This window comes from Ptychodera flava, chromosome 7 (assembly GCF_041260155.1).
Source record: "Ptychodera flava strain L36383 chromosome 7, AS_Pfla_20210202, whole genome shotgun sequence".
NCBI lineage: Eukaryota > Metazoa > Hemichordata > Enteropneusta > Ptychoderidae > Ptychodera > Ptychodera flava.
In genome coordinates this window covers 42,766,261-42,786,925 of record NC_091934.1, presented here as the reverse complement: position 1 = coordinate 42,786,925, position 20,665 = coordinate 42,766,261, and the positions used below count along the sequence as shown (strand labels likewise).

At 37.0% G+C, this 20,665-nt stretch overlaps 1 protein-coding gene across 5 annotated transcripts; it reads right to left on the bottom strand.

Moving 5' to 3' along the window:
• Positions 1 to 10,933: 10,933 nt before the first annotated feature.
• Positions 10,934 to 20,573, bottom strand: LOC139137607 (DNA damage-binding protein 2-like). 5 transcript variants are annotated; one of them, XM_070705804.1, is made up of 11 exons: positions 20,353 to 20,573; positions 18,575 to 18,753; positions 18,008 to 18,145; positions 17,162 to 17,353; positions 16,697 to 16,842; positions 15,328 to 15,427; positions 14,709 to 14,886; positions 14,112 to 14,254; positions 13,590 to 13,754; positions 13,095 to 13,140; positions 10,934 to 12,490 (listed from the first exon to the last, which is right to left on the bottom strand). In XM_070705804.1, the coding sequence occupies exons 2-11, from the start codon at positions 18,734 to 18,736 to the stop codon at positions 12,297 to 12,299; spliced, it is 1,464 nt and encodes a 487-aa protein (XP_070561905.1). In that variant the 5' UTR covers positions 18,737 to 18,753; positions 20,353 to 20,573; the 3' UTR covers positions 10,934 to 12,296. The 5 variants fall into 5 exon arrangements, with proteins under 5 accessions (XP_070561905.1, XP_070561903.1, XP_070561904.1 ...); XM_070705802.1 differs by lacking the exon at positions 16,697 to 16,842 and adding an exon at positions 16,016 to 16,161 and having other exon boundaries at positions 10,939 to 12,490; positions 18,575 to 18,756; positions 20,357 to 20,556; XM_070705803.1 differs by lacking the exon at positions 16,697 to 16,842 and adding an exon at positions 16,016 to 16,161 and having other exon boundaries at positions 10,939 to 12,490; positions 20,357 to 20,556.
• Positions 20,574 to 20,665: the final 92 nt, after the last annotated feature.

The following is a 20,665-nucleotide window of genomic DNA, read 5'->3' as shown; positions in this document are numbered from 1 at the left end:
TTAAGAAGTCATTTATACCGTCAGCAGTTGCTGTTTTAAACATGAATATGTCTGATTCCATCCGGAGAACCAGAGCAAACACCATTTAAGTAGGAACTTTTAATATAGTGTTGTGTTTGTCTGTAACTATTGTATTGTTTTGTATGGTGTTGTCCGTATTTGGTGTTTTTATAGCGGTCCTGATGTTCAAAGACAACTTTCCATGTTTTTATGGACAATAAAGTATATCTATCTATATCCATTCATTGATCAAAAATGGACATTATTTTCAGAGTTTGTAGTGTAGAGTGTACTGATCTTAGTTGCAAAAATCACTGTCTTTCAGACATTTTTTACCATTCCATGTGTAAACTTGCTGGCAAGTATTTTCCAAAGCTTAAAACATGTCAAGATAAAACCTCAGTTTCTTGTCAAAGTAATAACTATCTGTTCTTGGAATGTGCATGGTCTTACCAATAAAAATGTTTTTGCGGACGAGTTTTTAGATTTTATCAAACAGTTTGATGTAGCTTGTTTACAAGAAACCTGGTTGACTTGTAGTAAGGAGTTTTTCCATATCAAGTGCTAAGTGTTTTTCGTTCTGAAAGAAGTTGTAATGTAAAAAAAGAGGTAGAGGTGCTGGAGAGTCAGCAATCATGTTCAGATCATCACTGAAAAAAGGTATTTTAAAGTTAAAATCTAGTGTTTCTGATTTTTTATGGTGTAAACTTGATAAGCAGATCTTTTCTTTGAACAATGATGTGTACATTTGCTGTGTATATTCCACCTGAAAATTCTTCTGTACATGTGAAATATGATTATTTTGATGCATTAGAGAGGGAAATAGCTCAATACTCTTTGAGAGGTGATATTGTTGTAATGGATGATTTTAATAGTAGAGTTGGATTTCTAACAGACTTTATCCAGAACGATGATACAGTATATACTCCGGTTCCCAATTTTTATACATCTGATAATTTTAGAGTAAGAATTCTAAAGATTCCTCGCTACCAAAAGGTAATCGGTTTGGTAAACAGTTGATTGATCTTTGTCTGAATAACAATCTGTTAATTGCTAATGGAAGAACTGTTGGAGACTTATCTGGAAAATATCCCTATCATCATCCAATGGGATCTAGTGCTGTTGATTATTGTATCACATCTAGGTCAAATTATAAGAATTTGCAATACTTAAAGTGCATGATTTTAATGCCATGTCTGATCATTGTGCCATTAGTACTTCATTGAGTTGTAATTACAGAGTAGTTCAAGACTCTCCTCCAAATAAGCTTCCGCCAAATATGTTTGGGAAAGAAGTAGTGCTGATGCTTTCAATAGTGTGATGAGTAATCAAGATTTTACAAATACATTTGATAAGTTTTTGAAATATAATGAAGGTCTGTCTTGTTGATACGAACTCAGCAGCTATCACGTTAACTAAAATTTTTTCTAAAGGAGCCCGAGAAAGTTTAAAAATTAAGTACAGCAATCCTGGAAAAAAGAAGAAAAGAAATCAGTGGTTTGACCAAGATTGTAATAATTTACGCAAAGAACTAAGGATCACTATGAAAGCCTTTGATGAGAATCCCAATGATTATTTTTGAGATGATAAGAATCCAATGATTATTTTTTGAGATGCAATTATTTCAGCTTGAGGAAAAAATATAGAAAACTTCTGAAATTTAATAAAAAACAGTATAGCAGATGTTTAATAGACAGATTAGAATCAACAAATAATAACTCAACTAAGTATTGGAATATTTAATCTTCGTTCCAAATCAGAGGCATCTGTAGATGAGGCTATACATTGTAAGGACTGGGTAAAATATTTTAAGTCACTTTACAATTCATCAACAACTGTCGATGAAAATGTTATTTCACATGAACTAAATGATCTTGAAGAAGTAAAGAGATTGAATACGTATCTTAATATGCCAACAAAACACAATGAGTTATTGCTTGCTATAAAACAATTAAAAGATAAAGCGCCAGGAGAAGACTCATAAATGAAATGATTATAGTCAGTAATTGTCTTTGTATAAGTAGCATTCTTAAGTTATTTAATCACATTTTACAAAGCGGCAATTTCCAGCAGTTTGGAAATCCACTTTATTAGTTCCACTTCACAAGTCGGGGGATAAGTGTGATCCGAATAATTATAGAGCAATTGCTCTTTCAAGTTGTTTTACAAAACTTTTTACATCAGTGATGAATATATATATAGGAGGCTTATTAAGTATCTTGAGGATAATAATCTTTTTTCTAACTTCCAGTTTGGTTTTCGAAAAAACAGACGTACATCAGACTGTGTTTTCTGTTAAAGGACTGCTATTGATAAGATGTTCTCCATGAAAGACTGAGTGATCATAATTTGCGTGTTGAAATTGGTAGGAAATGTAAACCTCATTTACCTTTAAATGAAAGAATTTGCTTGAGATGTGATAGTAATGTAATAGGTGATGAGTTTCACTTTTTTTAGCTCCTCTGTCAGCGATGCGGAGCTTATCAAATAGGTTGATTTTCCGTCGTCGTCCGTCGTCCGTCGTCGTCCGTCGTCCGTCGTCGTCCGTCAACAATTGCCTTCTCCTCTGAAACTGCAAGTCCAATTGCTTTGAAATTTTATATGCAGTTCACTTGGGGTGACCACACTTAAGTTTTTTCAAATCGTGGTGAAATTTGCATATTTGTATTTTTGGGCAATTTTTGGTGTTTTTGGTAAAAAATCTTCTTCTTTTACACCGCTTGTCCGATTGCTTTGAAATTTGACATGCAGTTTACTTAGGGTGACTTCAGTCAGATTTGTTCAAATCGTGGTGAAATTTGCATATTTGTATTTTTAAGGCAATTTTTGTCATTTTTGGTAAAAAAATCTTTAAAAATCTTCTTCTTCAAAACTACCAGTCAGATAGCTTTGATATTTGGTACATATGTCCCTGGGGATGATCTATTTCAGATTTGTTCAAATTGTGCAGAAATATGCAAATTTGCATTTTTAAGGCAATTTTTGCCATTTTGGTCAAATAATGTATTTCTCAAAAAGTCCTGGTCTAATAGTTTGAAATTTGGTATACACGTTTCTATAGATGAACTGAGTAATATATATTGAATTTCTGATGAAATCTGAAATTTTGTATTTTTGGGGCAATTTTTGCCATTTTTGGTCAAAAAATGTGTATTTCCAAAACTATTTATCTGATAGCTTTGAAATTTGGTATACAGGTTCCTACAGATAAACTACATGATATTTATTGAAATTGTGATGAAATCTGCAATTTTGTATTTTTTGGGCAATTTTGCCAATTTTGGTCAAAAAATGTGTATTTCCAAAACTACTCATCTTATAGCTTTGCAATTTGGTATACAGGTTTTACAGATCACCTTAATGATATTTGTTGAAATTATGATGAAATCTGCAATTTTGTAATTTTGGGGCAATTTTTGCCATTTTTGGTCAAAAAATGTGTTTCTCAAAAATTACTGGTCTGATAGCTTTGAAATTTGGTATACAGGTTTCTACAGATGAGTTCAGTAATATATAATGAATTTCTGATGAAATCTGTAATTTTGTATTTTGGGGGCAATTTTTGCCATTTTTGGTCAAAACGTGTATTTCCAAAACTACTCATCCGATAGCTTTGAAATTTGGTATACTGGTTTCTATAGATGAACTAAATGATATTTATTAAAAAATAATGATGAAATCTGCAATTTTGAATTTTTGGGGCAATTTTCCCATTTTGGTCAAAAATGTGTTTCTCAAAAAAAGTACTGGTCTAACAGCTTTGAAATTTGGTATTCAGGTTTCTATAGATTAAGTTATGAACTAAATTTGATCTCTTGAAATTATGATGAAATCTGCAATTTCATTTTTGGGGCAATTGTTGCCATTTTTGGTCAGAAAATTTTATTCTCAAAAAACTACTCATCAGATAACTTTGGTTGACATGTTCTTAGGGATGATCGGATGTCATATATTCAAAGTATGATGAAATCTTCAATTGTGTATTTTTGCAGCTTATTTTAGCCACTTTTTTCTGGCCTCTGCATTGAGCTATCAAAGATTTCCACCTTCTTCATCAACATGTGTAAAAAATAGTTATTCTTTACATAAACACAGCGGAGCTATATCGGCCGCTAGGTCGCTTGTTCACATGCAAGTGTCATATTTCTGAGAGATCAATTTTGTGCCAGAAAAGCGGAACAGATTTTTCTATCACTATGAGTGTCGAAGAAAAAGTAGAAGAGATGAAAAGATTATGGAACAGAATTTTCTAAACCTTGCTATACTTATAAGGAATTCTGGTGTTTGCTGATCCCTCCAGTACCTGCCTACAGTTAGCTGGTTACAGTTAGAGTTATATGTGTACTTCAATTCCATTTACTTGGATTTTAATATCCATTTGATGGTGTTCAGTTTGGACATGTTGTTCTTTCATCTGAAATGTACCATACCACACTCTCTGTCAGTGTGTGTTGAGTAATAAAAGATTGATTGATTGATTGATTGATTGATTGATGTATGACAAAGGTCAATGTCCTTGTACCAAATTTGAATAAAATTGGTTTAGATATGCCTTAGTTATGGCTCTGTACATGAAAAAATCGTAATAAAATGGGCGCCTGGCGGCCATATTGGGTCGTATCAAAAAACAAATCTACGTGCATATGTATGACATATGAAGTAATCCTTGTACCAAGTTTGAATGAAATCGCTCCAGGCATATCTGAGATATTTGCGTGAACGGACGGATGGACGCACGCACGCACGGACATGACCAAACCTATAAGTCCCCCTGCTATAACATTCGTGTTATAAAGCAGGTGAAAACTTGTATGGTTAATTTGCTCCATACCACTTTTTACTGACTTAGCAGATCGGGAAAAGATACTGTCTGACAGGAAACGACATGGTCATCACAATTAAAAAGACAAAACTGCAAAGGATGCTGATGCCTGTAAGGGGAATTCGTAAATATTACCTCATGAAGTTTCCTATCAAGAGAAAAGTTTCAGCTTTTCTTCCTCACATGTGTACTTTGAATGGTCATTGCTTTCTCAAGTCACGTAATGAAACTCTCAGATATTGTTCTCGTCGCAAAAGCTTACTGAGCACTTTTGCTTGTTGATGTACTTTTGATTCTAGCGTCAGTCCTAAGTCAGAAAGGCTACTGGGTAAACTCATTCTAGAATGAGGTTCACAATGGCTACCAAGTCCCACCAAGCATATAGCGATTGAAAAGGCACTTTTTCACGAACTTTGGACTATAGTCTTTTATCTCATTGCCACCTGTCGATCCTCATGAAGGTGGTCAGGTTAGAACATTCCAGAGGTGAACAGCTGTTGTACAAAGATGGATGTTTAGTTATGTTTGTTCTTTGTAAATGTGCTATGACTTGTGCAATCAAGATGTAAAGTAGCCACTTACCCTGCTTTTCTATTGGAAAGCAACACATTGTAAGTTTCATACATCAGGATCACTCAATTGCCACCTCTCTTCATGAGATATATGTTCAGGTTTGATCTGTTAAGAAGTTGATGGTTTTTGTACTAAGATTGATGTTTAGCTATATACATGTATGAACGTTATGTTTAAACTCTGGATATGTTTGCGTTGACTCGTTCAATCAAGATGTAAAAGTGGCCACACCCCTCGTCTTCAACAAAATTCCACACATTCATAGATACATAAAATAAGACCAGTTGCCAATTACACAAAAATACAGCGTTGAACTGTATTTTATTGAACTTTTCGCAGCTACTACATAGCGAAAGCTAAAACACATTAAAAAGTATGGCACATTACTAATCACAGTACAGCATAGCTCAAATGTCATTGAAAATCAGTTTCTTGTTTAAGAGTCAATTCTTACAAAACTATTCAAAACAAAGAGACCACTCACTATGATTTCACACAATTCCCTATCAAAGTTTGTCTGAAAATAAGGTACATATAGGACTGTCACTCTCAGTTCAAATTATCAAGTTGTGTGTCTTGGAATCCAATAAGAGAATTTTGATTTCACTATTTTACATTTCTTTGAATTTTGACTTGCAGCAGTTTTATGATCCTTATTAAAATGGGAAAGCTTGAAGTGCTCTTCTGCTTGTAATGGCTACATGTAAGTTAAAATCTGTATAAGGACAGGCTTAGAGGGGCTTGGTGTTACGGTATGCAAATCACATGTTTTAACACAATGATGACGGTAAGGTCTTCTTGAACCAACTGTAATTGCCCTCTGAGAACATGGTCTTAATGTTTATTCTTTAACCTCCACAGTAGACCAGACCAAATCTATATGCAGTTTCTCTCATGGAAGCTAATAAGACAGTCAATTATCACAGAGTTCAGAATTCCTAATTATTATGATGCTCCTTTAACTGCCAAATTAGCAAAGCTGTAAAAGTGAAAAGCTCTGATTAATTTCACTAAAGTTCCACAAATGGAAAATCCCAAGCTATACGAACTGTAGACGTAAACTACTGGAACTACTGCTGTCTTCCTCCTTCAGGTTGTTGACTGCTCAGTGCTTACTACATTCCTTCTTTGAACATTTGGGACAGACGAAGTGACCATGATAGCGATTTCTGTCATCCTTCCACAGCTTTCCATACTTGCTCAGTACTATAGTTGCATCTTCAGTGATGATCACAGATCTGTCGTTTGGGAGTTCATGAGAGTTGGCAACGAATTTTCCACTCTCAGTCACCACAGATATAACATTGCCAGCTACCTCTATGACGTCCATGGAATTCAGCGCAGCGTAGCCTCTTGGTATCAGTATGTGCTGGAGCTCCACAGAGGCATTCATCCCACCAGCAAATTTGGCATATTCAGCATTGGCTGCAACACTCATTTTGTTTACTAATGCTTTATCTCTGTCAGCTTTTAGGTAGATCTTTCATGGTAAGCATTTGCGACATGGTACTTTGGAGCCATTGGACTATATGGTGTGCATTCACTGGTGTCAAATTGTGAACTGATGTCTCTGTCACTTGTATGTTATAATATAGGTATAAAGGAGCAGGAGTGTGATTGGCTGTTTGACTGATTCTGTTCTAATGTGGCTCTCGGTGTGGAAATTTTTACCATATTTGGTATGCATTTAGCGCTGAACAGTAAGTAAACATTGCAAAATAATTTGTTTTCACCCTCAGTTGGCAATGTGTCAACTTTTGTGATAGTAATCCACATATAACCCTTACGATTGTCAATTTTGTTGCTCAGCAGTGGTCAGAATTCTGTTTTTAGCCTGGTATTCTACTAATGGGCTACCATTTTCTGAAGTTGGTAGCCCAGTGACAATAGCTGGTAATCCATGCATAATTTAGTTCAGGGATAATTTTTTCATTAAACAGACAAGAAAAAGCTATTTTTCAAGATTGCTGCCCATGAAGTGAATTTTCTAGTCATTTGATGTAAATATTTGCTCACCTTTAATGACACATGGAGCTTCAAACTGTGTGAGTGAATTTGTCCAACCTCAAGGTACCGCCAATTTCCTCAGATATTCATCGAAATCTACAAATTGAACGATATTCCATAGTGCCTCAACAACATTGCTTGTGGCAGAATAGGCAAGAAATTGAACTCATTTTTGTTCATTTAAATTTCCTGCCATTTTCAAAATCTTCCCGTATTATGAGGAAAACTGAGGATTTTTTGTCAAAGTGGAGGAAATCTCTTTCCCGTCCTTTCAGTGCATTGCACTGTTGTATTTGTAAAGATTCAAATGTGTACATGCACCATTTACGCTGTTTATCATGTAGTAATATGTAGGCGGCCATATTTGTATGCAGCATCCGTTTAGTATTTGTCTTGCTGAAACCCCTATGCAGTCCCAGTAAATGGATAATTAATATGAAAAAGAAGTGTTTGCGAGTTGTTTGGCGGTGGGGAGGGGGATTTGGCATTTACATTATTCTGTCAGGTGGGAAGTGGGTGTCCTTTTATGTCAGTGGGGAAGAAAGTATAATGTTGATGAGAAGGCAGAAGGGAACTTTTGCTACAGATAGATGGCACTGGGAAGTTTAGGAGCGGGGAGAGGAAAATTGTAGATGGGAGGGGAAGCTCTTCCAACCATGATGGTTCGGGTATTTGCAAACAGCTCTCACCCTTCCCTCAAAGATTTCGTTTTGACCAAATTCTTCTGATACTGTATTTACTTTCGAAACATTTCATGATTTCTAGAAATAGGCTGGTACCTGGCTGCTCCTGATATGCCAAGGCTATCACCTATCACTACTATCAGACAATGATCAGTAAGATAAAGAGCCTTGGGACAAGAGTTGTGTGGGAGGAGGGACTGGAAGCTGTTGTGACAAACTGCAATTTGGTGTCTCCCCTAAGGGATCATGTATGTCAAAACAATGGGCGATCAAGATTATCAAACCGTTACGAGGTCAAGTTCTCTCTCAACAAGTCATTGACTATGACATAGTCCCCACTTGTAATAGGAGTATTAGTCTTGATGGGGCAGGGAAATGTGGTCATTAAGAAGTATCACTGGAGTGTATATGTTGAGATCTATGGGCACATATGTCGTTGTTCCCAATTTGAATCACATGAGGCATGTCTAAGTTATGGTTCTAAATCGGGAAAAAAGATCAGACCTCTAGCTGTATTGGCCAGCCAAGAAATACATATGCACATAATAATGAGGTACAAGATGTGACATCTTAAGGTCTAATATCCTATCAGAATTGGAGGGTATAGAACTTGTGGTTACTGAGTTATGCATATATATGTATAATCAAGGTCAAAGGTCATAAGGTCACGTGACATTTTGAAAAAAAATTGTATTGCTAATTAATCCCTATATGCCAAAAATCAGACCTCTAGCTCTATTCCCTTGCCAAGAATTAGATGTGTGCATAATTAATGAGGTAAAGCGTGTGTTGTCATAAGGTCTCCCACCCTACTAAATATAAAGGACATAGCACTTGTGGTTACGTATTTATCGACATAAACGTATATTTCAGGTCAAAGGTCATCGAGGTCACATGACATTTGGTCAAAAAATTTCTATCCTATAGTTATCCCTATATACCAAAAATCAGACATCCAGCTCTATGGGTTGCTCAGAATTAGATATACGCATAATTAATGAGGTACAGTATGAAGCATCATAAGGTGTCCCATCATACCATATATGAAGGGTGTACCACTTGTGGTTACTGAGTTATGGACAAATATGTATATTTGAGGTCAAAGGTCACCGAGGTCACATGACATTTTGTCAAAAAAATTGTATTGCTAAGTTATCCCTATATACCAAAAATCAGACCTCTAGCTCTATTGGCTCGCTCAAAATTGGATATGCACATAAATAATGAGGTACAATATGTGGCGTCATAAAGTGTCCCATCATACAATCCATGAAGGGTTTAGCACTTGTGGTTACTGAGTTACAGACAAATATGTATATTTGAGGTCAAAGGTCACCGAGGTCACATGACATTTAGTCAAAAAAATTGTAGTGCTAAGTTATCCCTACATACCAAAAATAATACCTCTAGCTCTATTGGCTTGCTCAAAATTAGATATGTGCATAATTAATGAGGTACAATATGTGGCGTCATAAGCTGTCCCATCATACCATATATGAAGGGTGTAGCACTTGTGGTTACGGAGTTATAGACAAATATGTATATTTGAGGTCAAAGGTCACCGAGGTCACATGACATTAGTCAAAAAAAATTGTAGGCTTAGTTATCCCTACATACCAAAAGTCAGACCTCTAGCTCTATTGGCTCGCTCAAAATTAGATATGCACATAATTAATGAGGTACAATATGTGGCGTCATAAGCTGTCCCACTCACGGACGGACATGACCCAATCTATAAGCCCCCTTGGGACTAAAAACTGTGTCACTGCATCCTTTTTGCAATATGAATACAATGAGAAACTAAATTTTTATTTTTCTTGGCCTTATACATGGGAGTCTATGGACTGCCTTATACATGGGAGTCTATGGAGACTGCCTATACATGGGAGTCTATGGAGGTGAAAACTAAAAAGTCCTCTAACACGGCCAAATTTGATCGCATTGTGAAACAAATCGACGTGCATCTGTATGGGGTAGGGTACTATCCTTGTGCAAAGTTTGAAAGAAATTGACCTGGGCATGTCTGAGATATCTGCGTGAACGGACGGACGCACGCACGCACGGACACACACACGCACGGACATGACCAAACCTATAAGTCCCCCCGGACGGTGTCCGTGGGGACTAACAACCATGATAAGTACATGTATTCACTAGGTTCAGAGTACATGGAACACTTCAAGGTTTACGTCAAACACCACACTTTGCATCTTGGACACAAAATGGAAACACGGACTTCATGGTGCCAAGCTTTCCCGCTTCCTAATCAGTTTTGGCGAAATGTAATTTGTTAATGTCCACTGATACCTTGGTAATATCCAATCCCAATAGTTTCCATGTCGTGGTCAGTTTGAGCATCTGATTCTGAAACATTCGCAAACATTGATTTCCAAGAGAACTTGAGTCTTGTACATTTCTATTTGCAGTTTAATTACCATGGACTTATGGCTTTGTTGTTTCCTGCACTGAAAAAAATGTTGCTTACACACGCGGCTACTTGAGAAACTCTCTTGACAAGTAGCCGCTTTCTCCACTATTGAAGACAGTATTTTTAATTTCATTTTAAACATTTCTTAGATACTGATATAATACCTGGATGTATCTCTTGCAAAAAAGATTACCACAATCAGACTAGGCCTTTCAAAGGTCTTGGCAACCACAGATGTTATACAAATATATCTTGTGGAATTTTGAGTGAACTCATCACATCATATGTCACTAAAATTCCAAACAAATTGTTTATGATGCGTATGATATCTGGAAGGTCACAGAATAAAAGGCTTTAGGAGGCACAGCTTTTGATAAAACGTGATTTATCTTGTAAAATAAATTTATTACATATATGTTTCTGGTAAACAGTAAATGTCAAGTATATTGTACTTTTTGTCTACTAAGCTACAAGTAAGAACAATTTACAAATATGAATGAATATAAAGTTAACATAAGAGTAAGCTTAACAAAACTCCCAAACAAAAGACTCCCAAAACCAAATCATCTATGACAAACAGTAATAACAGAAATTTATACTTGGTTCAGAGGTTTAAGTAAAAGTGGGAAATCTGTGACAAACAGTAGTGACAGAAATTTACACTTGATTCAGAGGTTTAAGTGTAGGTGGGAAATCTGTGGCAGAAGGCCACTGCAAACAAAACTGACCTAAACTGACTTTACAATGAATCATCTTCCGGTTCATCACACTTGTGGTCAGTACATTACACAAGTCTCAGATTTGTGGGAATGGATTACCTCTCCATATTTTTTTAAATCTTCATTATCATAAGTACATGGAAATGCTGCAGGGAAGAGTAGCACTACCTCTTCCGCCCTTTGGTTTTCAAAAGGTATCTTTACATCCTCTTGGTGTGTGAACGGAAAAAAATTGCCTCCTGCTTCAAGAGTTAAAGAGTGTGCACCTACTACACACAGAATGCACTTCACAACATTTTCATACTCAAATTTCAGCAGCACTTTGCTTGTGTGCTGCTTATGTGGACGTCTTTGAATCACATAGAATAACATGCGTTTACTCTGTCTTTTTGATTAGTAAATCAAATTCAATGGGGATGGCTACCATTTGAATTTCGAGTATACGTAAATGTTGGGTAATTTGTATCTGTCACACCAAACCTGTTCAGTGTAGACCTTAAACTTTTTTTTGAGGAAAGCTTGAGTGAAAGTCTCAATTTCAATGCACATTCTTCGTTTAGCTGAGAAATACATGTGAATTGGATCATGTTGCCAAGACTTATTATAAGAAGACACTGTATCTGTCTGATGGAAAATGAGCTCAAGAAAATGAAATTGAAATGCCAATACTTAAGTATAAACCTGAAACTCCATAGCCTTATGGCATGAATAATTTCAATAAAACTGAAAGAGTTCTGGCATATTTCATCTTTGGACAGGCAAAACTTTTGAATTAAAGAAATGCAATCTAACTTGGAATGAAAAGTATGGATATGTTCAGTGCTGCAATTTGACAATATAGAATACTGATGTGATGTGCTTGTAAAGATGAAATTATTATAAATTTGTAGACCTTATTGTCTACGGTTTCAAATTTTTTAAACAGGCAGTGACTGGCTTTGCATATTGTTAAACAAAACACCATTCCATCATGAGTTAGTTCACTTGGAATCTTTTAGTTGGCAGTGTGTGGCTTTCCGTGTTTCTTTACCAAAATGTCACTTGATGGCAACAACTGAGACAGATTATCTCTGCTGCAGCTTAGCAGCAATTTTAGCTTTAGTTGCTGCATCAATCTTTGAGTCAGTCTTTCGCTGCCTTCTCCTGCTCTGTGATTGGTTGCTTTTTGGCGCAATGCCTTGAGCCTTCATCTTCTCCACCAGTTCCTGCTGTCTTTGTTCAATATCTTTGTCTTCAAGCCAGATGAGAATGTTGTAGCCTTCAATGTGAAATAAGATAGACTAGTAAATTACCCCTGAATTGGCACTGACAATATGAATACAATTTGTCATTAAGAGAAAGAATATGGTGATGATTTTGTCATGGTAATCTTTGTCAAAAATGTTTGTTTGTACTTGGCAAGTGAGGAAGGGTGACCATTCAACAGCTTTCTACAAGAATTAGAACTCAACCAAATGCATGAGTCAATTCTTCTGACCGGTCTTATCTGGTTTTTGAGATTACTATCTGCTTCCAGACGAAGTATCAATTCTTTAAGGGATCTTATCTGTAAAATTTTTTTGTCAAGCACCAGGCAGTGAACGTCTTCCAATGTTGACACACTGTTACATGTATATAAATTATTTATCCTATCCTATCCTACAACAGGTAAAGTTTAGCTGTTATAATACTCGTCCCTAGTATGTCAGCTGTCAGCCCAAACGTGTTGCAATGAAGTTACACATGTTTGCCACTCAACCTGCACATGCCACAAACCTTTTCCAATGTGAGATGAGAAGAATCTAGTTTTTTGGTATTTCAAATCCGTAGTATAATTATAATTACTTCCTAAGAATGAACTTTACAATCACATTACAACTTACCCATGGCAGAGGCTAGTGCATCACCACTCTTGTTGAATTTGTTGAGCTATTTTTATTATTTCAAAGAAAGAGAAAAAAAACATATTACTTTGTTTGTTGACTGTCAGGTATTTGAGTCGCGAGGATTGAGTAAGTTGAGAAACTGTCAAAGAACTCTAATCCTGATAAGATTTCCAGTGAACAATATGGTACATTTATGCATGATTAGTTAAACTGGGAAAGAAATTATGGAATATAAGTCCATGTCTACCTAAAGAGAGAACAATATTGCAGAACATAAATATATGAAATATAATGTATAGGGGCTGGAAGCCCACACAAATGCAATAAATATTCATTCATTCATAAATAATGAAATGTTAAGTTCTGTATAATTGTAACACGACATACAAATTCAGGAAATTGCAATTTGTTATTGTAACTAACCCTAGATTGACCAATATCTGTTAAGCATATAATTTATGCAAATCAGAATGCAGCTAGAGTTTTCCTTACCGAAATCAGTCCTGGAGCTTTAGGATCATGAAGCTGACAGACAATTTCTCCTGTATTTGCATCAAATAGGTCAATAGTCCTTGCCTCATTCTTGACATATCCTGGGAAATTCTCATCAGGGTATCGTCCCACAACCACCAAATCACACACTGGATGCCATGTTGCCTGTACAGATTTATAAAAAAATGTTGAGACAATTACAAATGTTGCTCTACAGGTATGTTTGCAGCACTGTGTATACCTACTGTACACAGAAATTTGACCAGAACTGAAACGCGTTATGATTACTGTACATCAGACCTAACACGAGATCTACAACACATAGAGTTGAAATGTCAAGTACTGAGCAAAAAGACTCCCATAGCATTGCAGAGGTTGGATGACATGTGTTGAGTAATCAACACAAATATACCAGACATCACCGAAAGACTGGAACATCCTAAACATCTTTTACTCGAAAGATCTTGAAGTCATGCCTTGTCTTGGGATTAAGATTTCCCTCCTTTGGCATATTTCACTGACCTTGATTGGCGTGATGTGTTGGAAGAACCTGTGAGGATGTGCGATTGTTTGCTTCACTCTACTCCAATCAGGTGATTGATAGATACGAATCTCATTGTGTTGATCTGTTGTAAGCAACTGGTGACTATCTGGACTGAAGTAAGCTGTAATACAAAGAATACACTACGGTAACTACAAACAGTGTTGACAACCTAGGGATCATTGGCAGTGTTAACCTGATGTACCTTCATTGTGAAAAGTTTTCGGCGCAAGGTCATGGCATACTGAAGAGCTCATAAATCTAAATAACGAAGTCAAAATTACCTGCCTATCTTCAAGCCCCTGGCAGATCAATTTTCAACCAGGCAGGTGCGCATTGCAGTTACCTTCCTGCTCTATATTTAACTTATTTCGATTTTTTTTTGTACACCAAGATCTGAGGTAGTTATCAGGTTAACACTATGGAGGCCTGATTATCAGTGCAGTTATCTGTAATATTTATGATTAACCTGCTTGTACGTATAGAAGTGATTTCAAATTTATCATGTCAGTAAATAGATTTATCTCTTCATGAATTGTTTTAGGAAAATTTGTCTAAAGCTGCAGAGGCTAGCCTACCTGAATTGACTGGTTTCTGATGCTCCAATACATGGAGGGCGCTCTTCCTGTCCTTCACCATCCGTATATCCCATAATTTCACTGTCTTGTCAACTGATGAAGTCACCACCAGCCAATCACATTGCGGATTGAACTCACAGTGGCTGACTTTCTGTTTGTGAAGCCTGTATTTCCACAGCTGCCATGTGCAACAAAAAATAGTTATGAAGACAAATTTCAAAAGCTGACTTTACTTTGTTGCAACAACTGTTCTTTGTTAAAGTTACTTGAAAAGAAACATAAGAAAAGATACGGAATTCAACTATTTTCCAATAATTTATGATTTGCTAAGCTTGCCTTGTGTCGGTACCGCAGGCCTGCTCTGTAACATGGTAAGAATTCTGCCTGCATATTATTTAAGCTACTGCCATTAACTGTAATCAATTCTTCGATGACAGAACCTTCATAATAAGTAGTTACCCCTCTCTTGATCAGGCACTATTCTTCTACCAAATATATCAAATAGCTGACATCACACATGATGGAAATTGACCGTTTCACTGGCTTGCATATTAAACGACTTTAAAACTTGCTTTTAGAAAATCCACATATCCATACACATCGGCTTATTCACACTCACCTCTTTGCCATCTCTACTCAGCAATACAGTGTTACCAACGTTATCACCAGTCACTATGAGATTGGCAGTGTAGGAGACATCTACACTACAGTACCAGTAACTAAAATGAAAATAAGTAAGGTTGGGTAAAATTGGGGTGCTTTATTCTGCACCATAGAATGACTAAGCAGTTGCTGACTTCAAATCTCAGAGAATATATTGGAACGGATAAATTTGGGTAAAAACGTTTGATAAGTGATAGTTATAAATCTTCAGCTCATGCAAACAGATAGGCCTCTGAACTACGAACTTAAAATGTACCTGACAACAATTTATTGAGTCTCAGTGTATCTTACATGTTCATTTAAGACTGAAAGGAATGGTTTATCTTGAAACTGTGTACATCCATGCACCAAAAGCAAATACAAAATAAAAAACATTTCCTTGCCTCTTGCCTCAAACTGAATTACAGAAATGGCACATGTTCCCTTACACAAGATTCATGCATACACAATTCAAGTTGACAATATTTTCTTTTCAAACTACATGCCAATATGAAAATATGAAATATGAAAATATTGCATGTTGTGCTTGTCTTTCAGGTTAATCTATCAGGTCAAAAGGGGTCATGAAATGGCCTTTTGATGACACAGCATGTCTGTGGACACATGTGTCATTAAACAGTGCAAAAGGAAAAAGTGGTGCTCACTTCCAGTCACACGTGTCGAGGAGTATCTGATTATGTTTGCCATTGAAATCTTGTAAGCTGACTGTGCCATTTATGGAAGAAGTGAAGACACTACAAGGATCATCCAGATTAAATTTCATGGCAGTGATGGATCCTCCCTTGCCAATCTAAGCAGGATAAAGTAGGAGTTAAATGAAAGATGTCACATGCAACTTGTAAAGTACAGTAAAATTTGGACCTGTGAACCATGGTCTTGTCAGCTGACAAGTGCAACTCTATGGATCATTCCGTTACACAAAAATGTGCACTGCTTATCACTGCATGATATCTCAATTCCTGAATTCAGTCACTGCATATCTACCAGAAATTGTGCTGCCCTCTATTGCCATGTATCGAGTTCATTTGTTTTTTCTTGAATAAAGTTGATTGTGGTTCTATACTCACCCTCGCTACATTTTCAGATGACACACATCTGGCTAACTTTAGCTACGAAAAATTTTGCTGCCCTCTATGGCCATATATGAAGATTTTTTTGTTTTTGTTTCTGAACGACAGACTTTCGATTCCCATTAATACACAAGTACACTTTGAGGACGACACTTGTGTCTCTCAATTCAGGTAAAAAGTTACTCTGAAATATCCTAGAAACACCAGTCTTGTGACAAAACCATGTTTCTGATCCTGAAACCCTTTGTTTCTTACCCCCAGTCATTTGTCTGAAGGAATATTTTCTTGTAATTGCCATTAAAATCTTGCAATCTAACTTCCCCATCTAGTGATGAAGTGTAAATCTGAGTTGGGTTATCTTTGTTGAATTTGATGCATGAAATATTGCCACCTGGTCCAATCTGAAAAAGCAAGGGGCATCTGCTTTTATATCTTTTTTTAAGAATCTATCATCAGTACTCAGACACAGCTGAAATTCTCTTCTACTAAAATTGAATGATTCCTTAACTTTGCTTGAAATAAATAATTCACTCATGTCCACTGTCATGGCAAAACAAGGGTAAGATCATAGGAAGGTTTTAGGCATAAGTCTATTTTTTGTGCTGATTTGGCAAATTTAACACCTGTTACATGGTATTTTCCACGAAATCATATCACTAGAGCTTTTAGCATGTAAGTCAATAGAATTGTAAAACTACATGTATATCTTTTACAGCTTACCCCTGAGATGAATTCCTGTTTGTCAACCCTGGCATGATTCCACAGGATGATGTCACCGCCCTTTGACCCTGCAGCCAACGTGTTGGGTTCTGTGGGATGCCATTCCAGGGCAGTCACTCTCCTGTCAAAGGGGCTGGCAGTGCGGAAGAGTCGTGAATTGGACAACATACGGATGAATGGCTGTGCTAAACACTGTAAATGACATACAATGGGGAGTTAGGAAACTGCTGCATCTAAATGCAATGAAGATCATTATTATCATCTCCTCTTCTGTCTGATAAAACTAAGATTTTCAGATATACTGTCAATATTTACATCATCAAAGAAATATTTCTGGATATAACAAGTCTTGATCTGCACAACTGTAATATTTCTGTGAACAATCAGAAATGGATTGTCACTACTACAGAGGTCAGGAGTGATCTTTTTAACTAGGTTTGCAGTGATAGTTCTGATAATAAATCCAGTGAGTATAGTTCCCCCGGGCAATTACTGAGATTAATCTGCTAGTGATAGTGCAGTCTCATGAGGTCTTTATGTGTTTATCAAAGGATTTAATAAATCAAATGTTTCCTAATTCTATGATAATATCATATTGTCTGATTTGAGCAAAACATATGGTACCTCTGACCTTAGATTATGGCACTGGATAAATTTTAATTGCCATGGAAGAAGCATTATTATAGCTTAATCCTAGATTTAAAGTTTCTGTGTGAATGTAAAAGTTGGGTTGAGGTTCATATGAAGGTAGAAGTTTAAAACACAGCTGCTGCAATCCAATCATTGACTCACATTGACTCTGTGTTGAACAAATAATAAAATACATGGGCAATGTAGCAGTCATACCTTTCTCAAGTTACTTTGAGTTGATCTTCCAAGTACTGTGTTGTACATGTGATGCATTAGATTGTTACTGTTCTTACCAACAGGGGGAATTATGGGAATGTTTGGCACCCTCCGTTCCTTTCCTCCACAGAATGAGAACTGTTGGAGAAAAAAAGATTTGTGTATCACAAAGTGCTTTCATAAAATGGCTGAAATCTTTCTATTTGTAAAATTTAGTTTTTGTTGTCTTACCAGTCGAGCAAAATGAAATAAATGCATTTAATCTGTCAATAAAGCTTGTACATGTATGTGTTTGATGACCCATTTCAAAAAATGAATTTCAGTCCAAATACATAAATCATTTGTCTGAAAGAAATTACATGTCGTATACTAAGCTCTTTTCTGAAGGGCTGATACATTGTTTTGCGACCCATTTTAATGGGAATGAAGAACAAAATACCTGTTTAATCAAACAAAAAAAATCAATGATGTCATCGATAGTTTTTGTTATTGTCCCTATAAATCAAGGAAATGAGTGTCTCAAAAAAGACTGAGAAAAAGTATGTATTTAGCAGATTGGATAAATACCTTTGGTAATAATAAGTCAGTTTCTGAATTTTCTTTATCGGTGTTGCAGTTAACATCATTCTTGACATGTCTCTTTTTACGTTGAATCTCAATCGCTGGCGTGACATCATCAGTGCTTTTGTATTGTTGCCTCTTTCTCTTGGTTTGTCTTGAAGTAGGCATGTTGATGGTGAAATTAGCTGCTGATGGAAAGAAAAAACAGTTTGATCATATGGAGTCTGTGATTTGATTTGCCATGCACTGAAGGTCAGTATGTTCCCTGCTATGGAAGTGTAGCTTTTATATAGAGGTGCCACCTTTTTGTGTTGTAACACACCTCATCCGCAGTCTGTGTTCTAATTCGCCAATTGACAGTCACGTGGGATGCATTCTTTTTGTGCTGATCCACGTAAACGACGTCATCAGGCATCATTTGTCGGAACTGTTGCCTGCCAGGCATCAGTTCCGAAAAATGATGCCCGCTGACGTCAAAAAAACATTGGCGCATGCGCGAACTGGAATGTAAACAAAGATGCCGTCTGCGGACAAGCGAAACGATAGTCGAGAAATTTCTCGGTTTATCCTACTTTCTGAAGAAGAACTGAATGCTCTGGTTTCAAACAAGGACTCGAAACGAACGAAGACGATAATCAATGGTGCATTGAACGTTTTGCAGAAGTATTGCGACCCTGTCGGCAAAAACTTTTTCTTGCTGAACCACTCCAACATATTACATCATGTGACAACTTTTGTGTATGGTACGTGCTTATGTATGACTACGGATGAGGTGTGTTACAAAACACATATTGACTGGCCATGAGGGCAACAGCATACGTCTTTAACCCCTCGGGCCTGTGAGTCACCCCAAAAACAGACTGTTTCCCTCGGCCTACGGCCTCGGGAAACAGTCTGTTTTTGGGGTGACTCACAGTCCCTCGGGTACAGACGTATGCTGTTGCCCTCATGGCCAGTCAATATGTGTATAATGATAGTATGATAGGGTGATGAATGAGTGTGTGTCAGTACATGGAGGTAGCAGAGAACATGGTCAGTATGAACATGGAGCTAAAAAAGGATGGTTTTAATATGGGAGCCAGTCAAGCATATTGAGTTCGTCACATTTCATGACTTTAAAGAAGTTATTGACCATGATTTCAACGACTTGTTTCGCTTGGATAAACACAAACAACTGCGTCTACACATAGACCCCACGGATCCGTTATTAGGGTCTATGATTTACAAATTCGGTTGAGATTGTGAATTATCACAGCTCAGTGCAGCCTTGTTGACCACGAGTACTACACACGTCTGTAACATATTCCAAGTAGTGATGCAGGTGGTACGCATTGTCAGCAACAAGCTGCAGTACAGTAGCTGGAGGTTTTGCCTGGGTATGAGTTGGACGGCAAAACCAACGCCAACCGTCCTACCTAAATACCGTAACCCAGGAAAGACCTCGAGCTACTGTCCTGCAGCTAGTCGGGAACACACGTACACAGCTGTTTATCGACAGGGTCATATTTTGCAGGCGTCCTCTTCCCTGTGTTGTGATTATGTGGGTGTAGGTCATCCAATAGCTGGTATAACTACAGACCAACCGCAGCCCGAAAACTGTGCTTGGGGCTGGCATTGAATGATCCGCACTGTCAAAACAGTTGATCGCCGTCGACTGTAATTTGCAAACGCATCCAATCTTGTACACTGAGTTTAAATATCGTGTACATTAAATAGTCTACGCGTGTGAGTGTTTTGCAAGGACCCGCGCACCCCTACTGGAAAGTATTATTATGAATTCTGACCTACTGAATTGTCCGACACGGTGGTACTGGAGAATGCCGTCACTTGTCAGTCGCGTCTCTCATCTGAGTGGTCCTGCGCCTATGCACTTTTGCAGTGTTGCACAATATGTACCTATGTGCACGCGTGTGTTGCTGGCCGTCGTTTCGTAACTCAATTTTAGCGCGAAATTAGCATATGGTACATTTTTGCTCACAGACTATGAGGGCGCCAACGTACACTACTATCGCAGTCTCAAATTCGAATCAGGGATATTTTGTGCTTTTTCCGGTTAATGATGATAAGTAATCATTTTAAAGTAAATTTAAAATATCA

Bases quoted from the DNA above. Each gene is read 5' to 3' on its own strand.
- LOC139137607 (XM_070705804.1), bottom strand. From the start codon at position 18,736: ATGCCTACTTCAAGACAAACCAAGAGAAAGAGGCAACAATACAAAAGC. The intron at 13,755-14,111 runs GTCAGTGAAATA...AAATCTGTACAG, and splicing joins AACACATCACGCCAATCAAG to GCAACATGGCATCCAGTGTG. The intron at 12,491-13,094 runs GTAAGTTGTAAT...TTCACATTGAAG, and splicing joins TGCACTAGCCTCTGCCATGG to GCTACAACATTCTCATCTGG.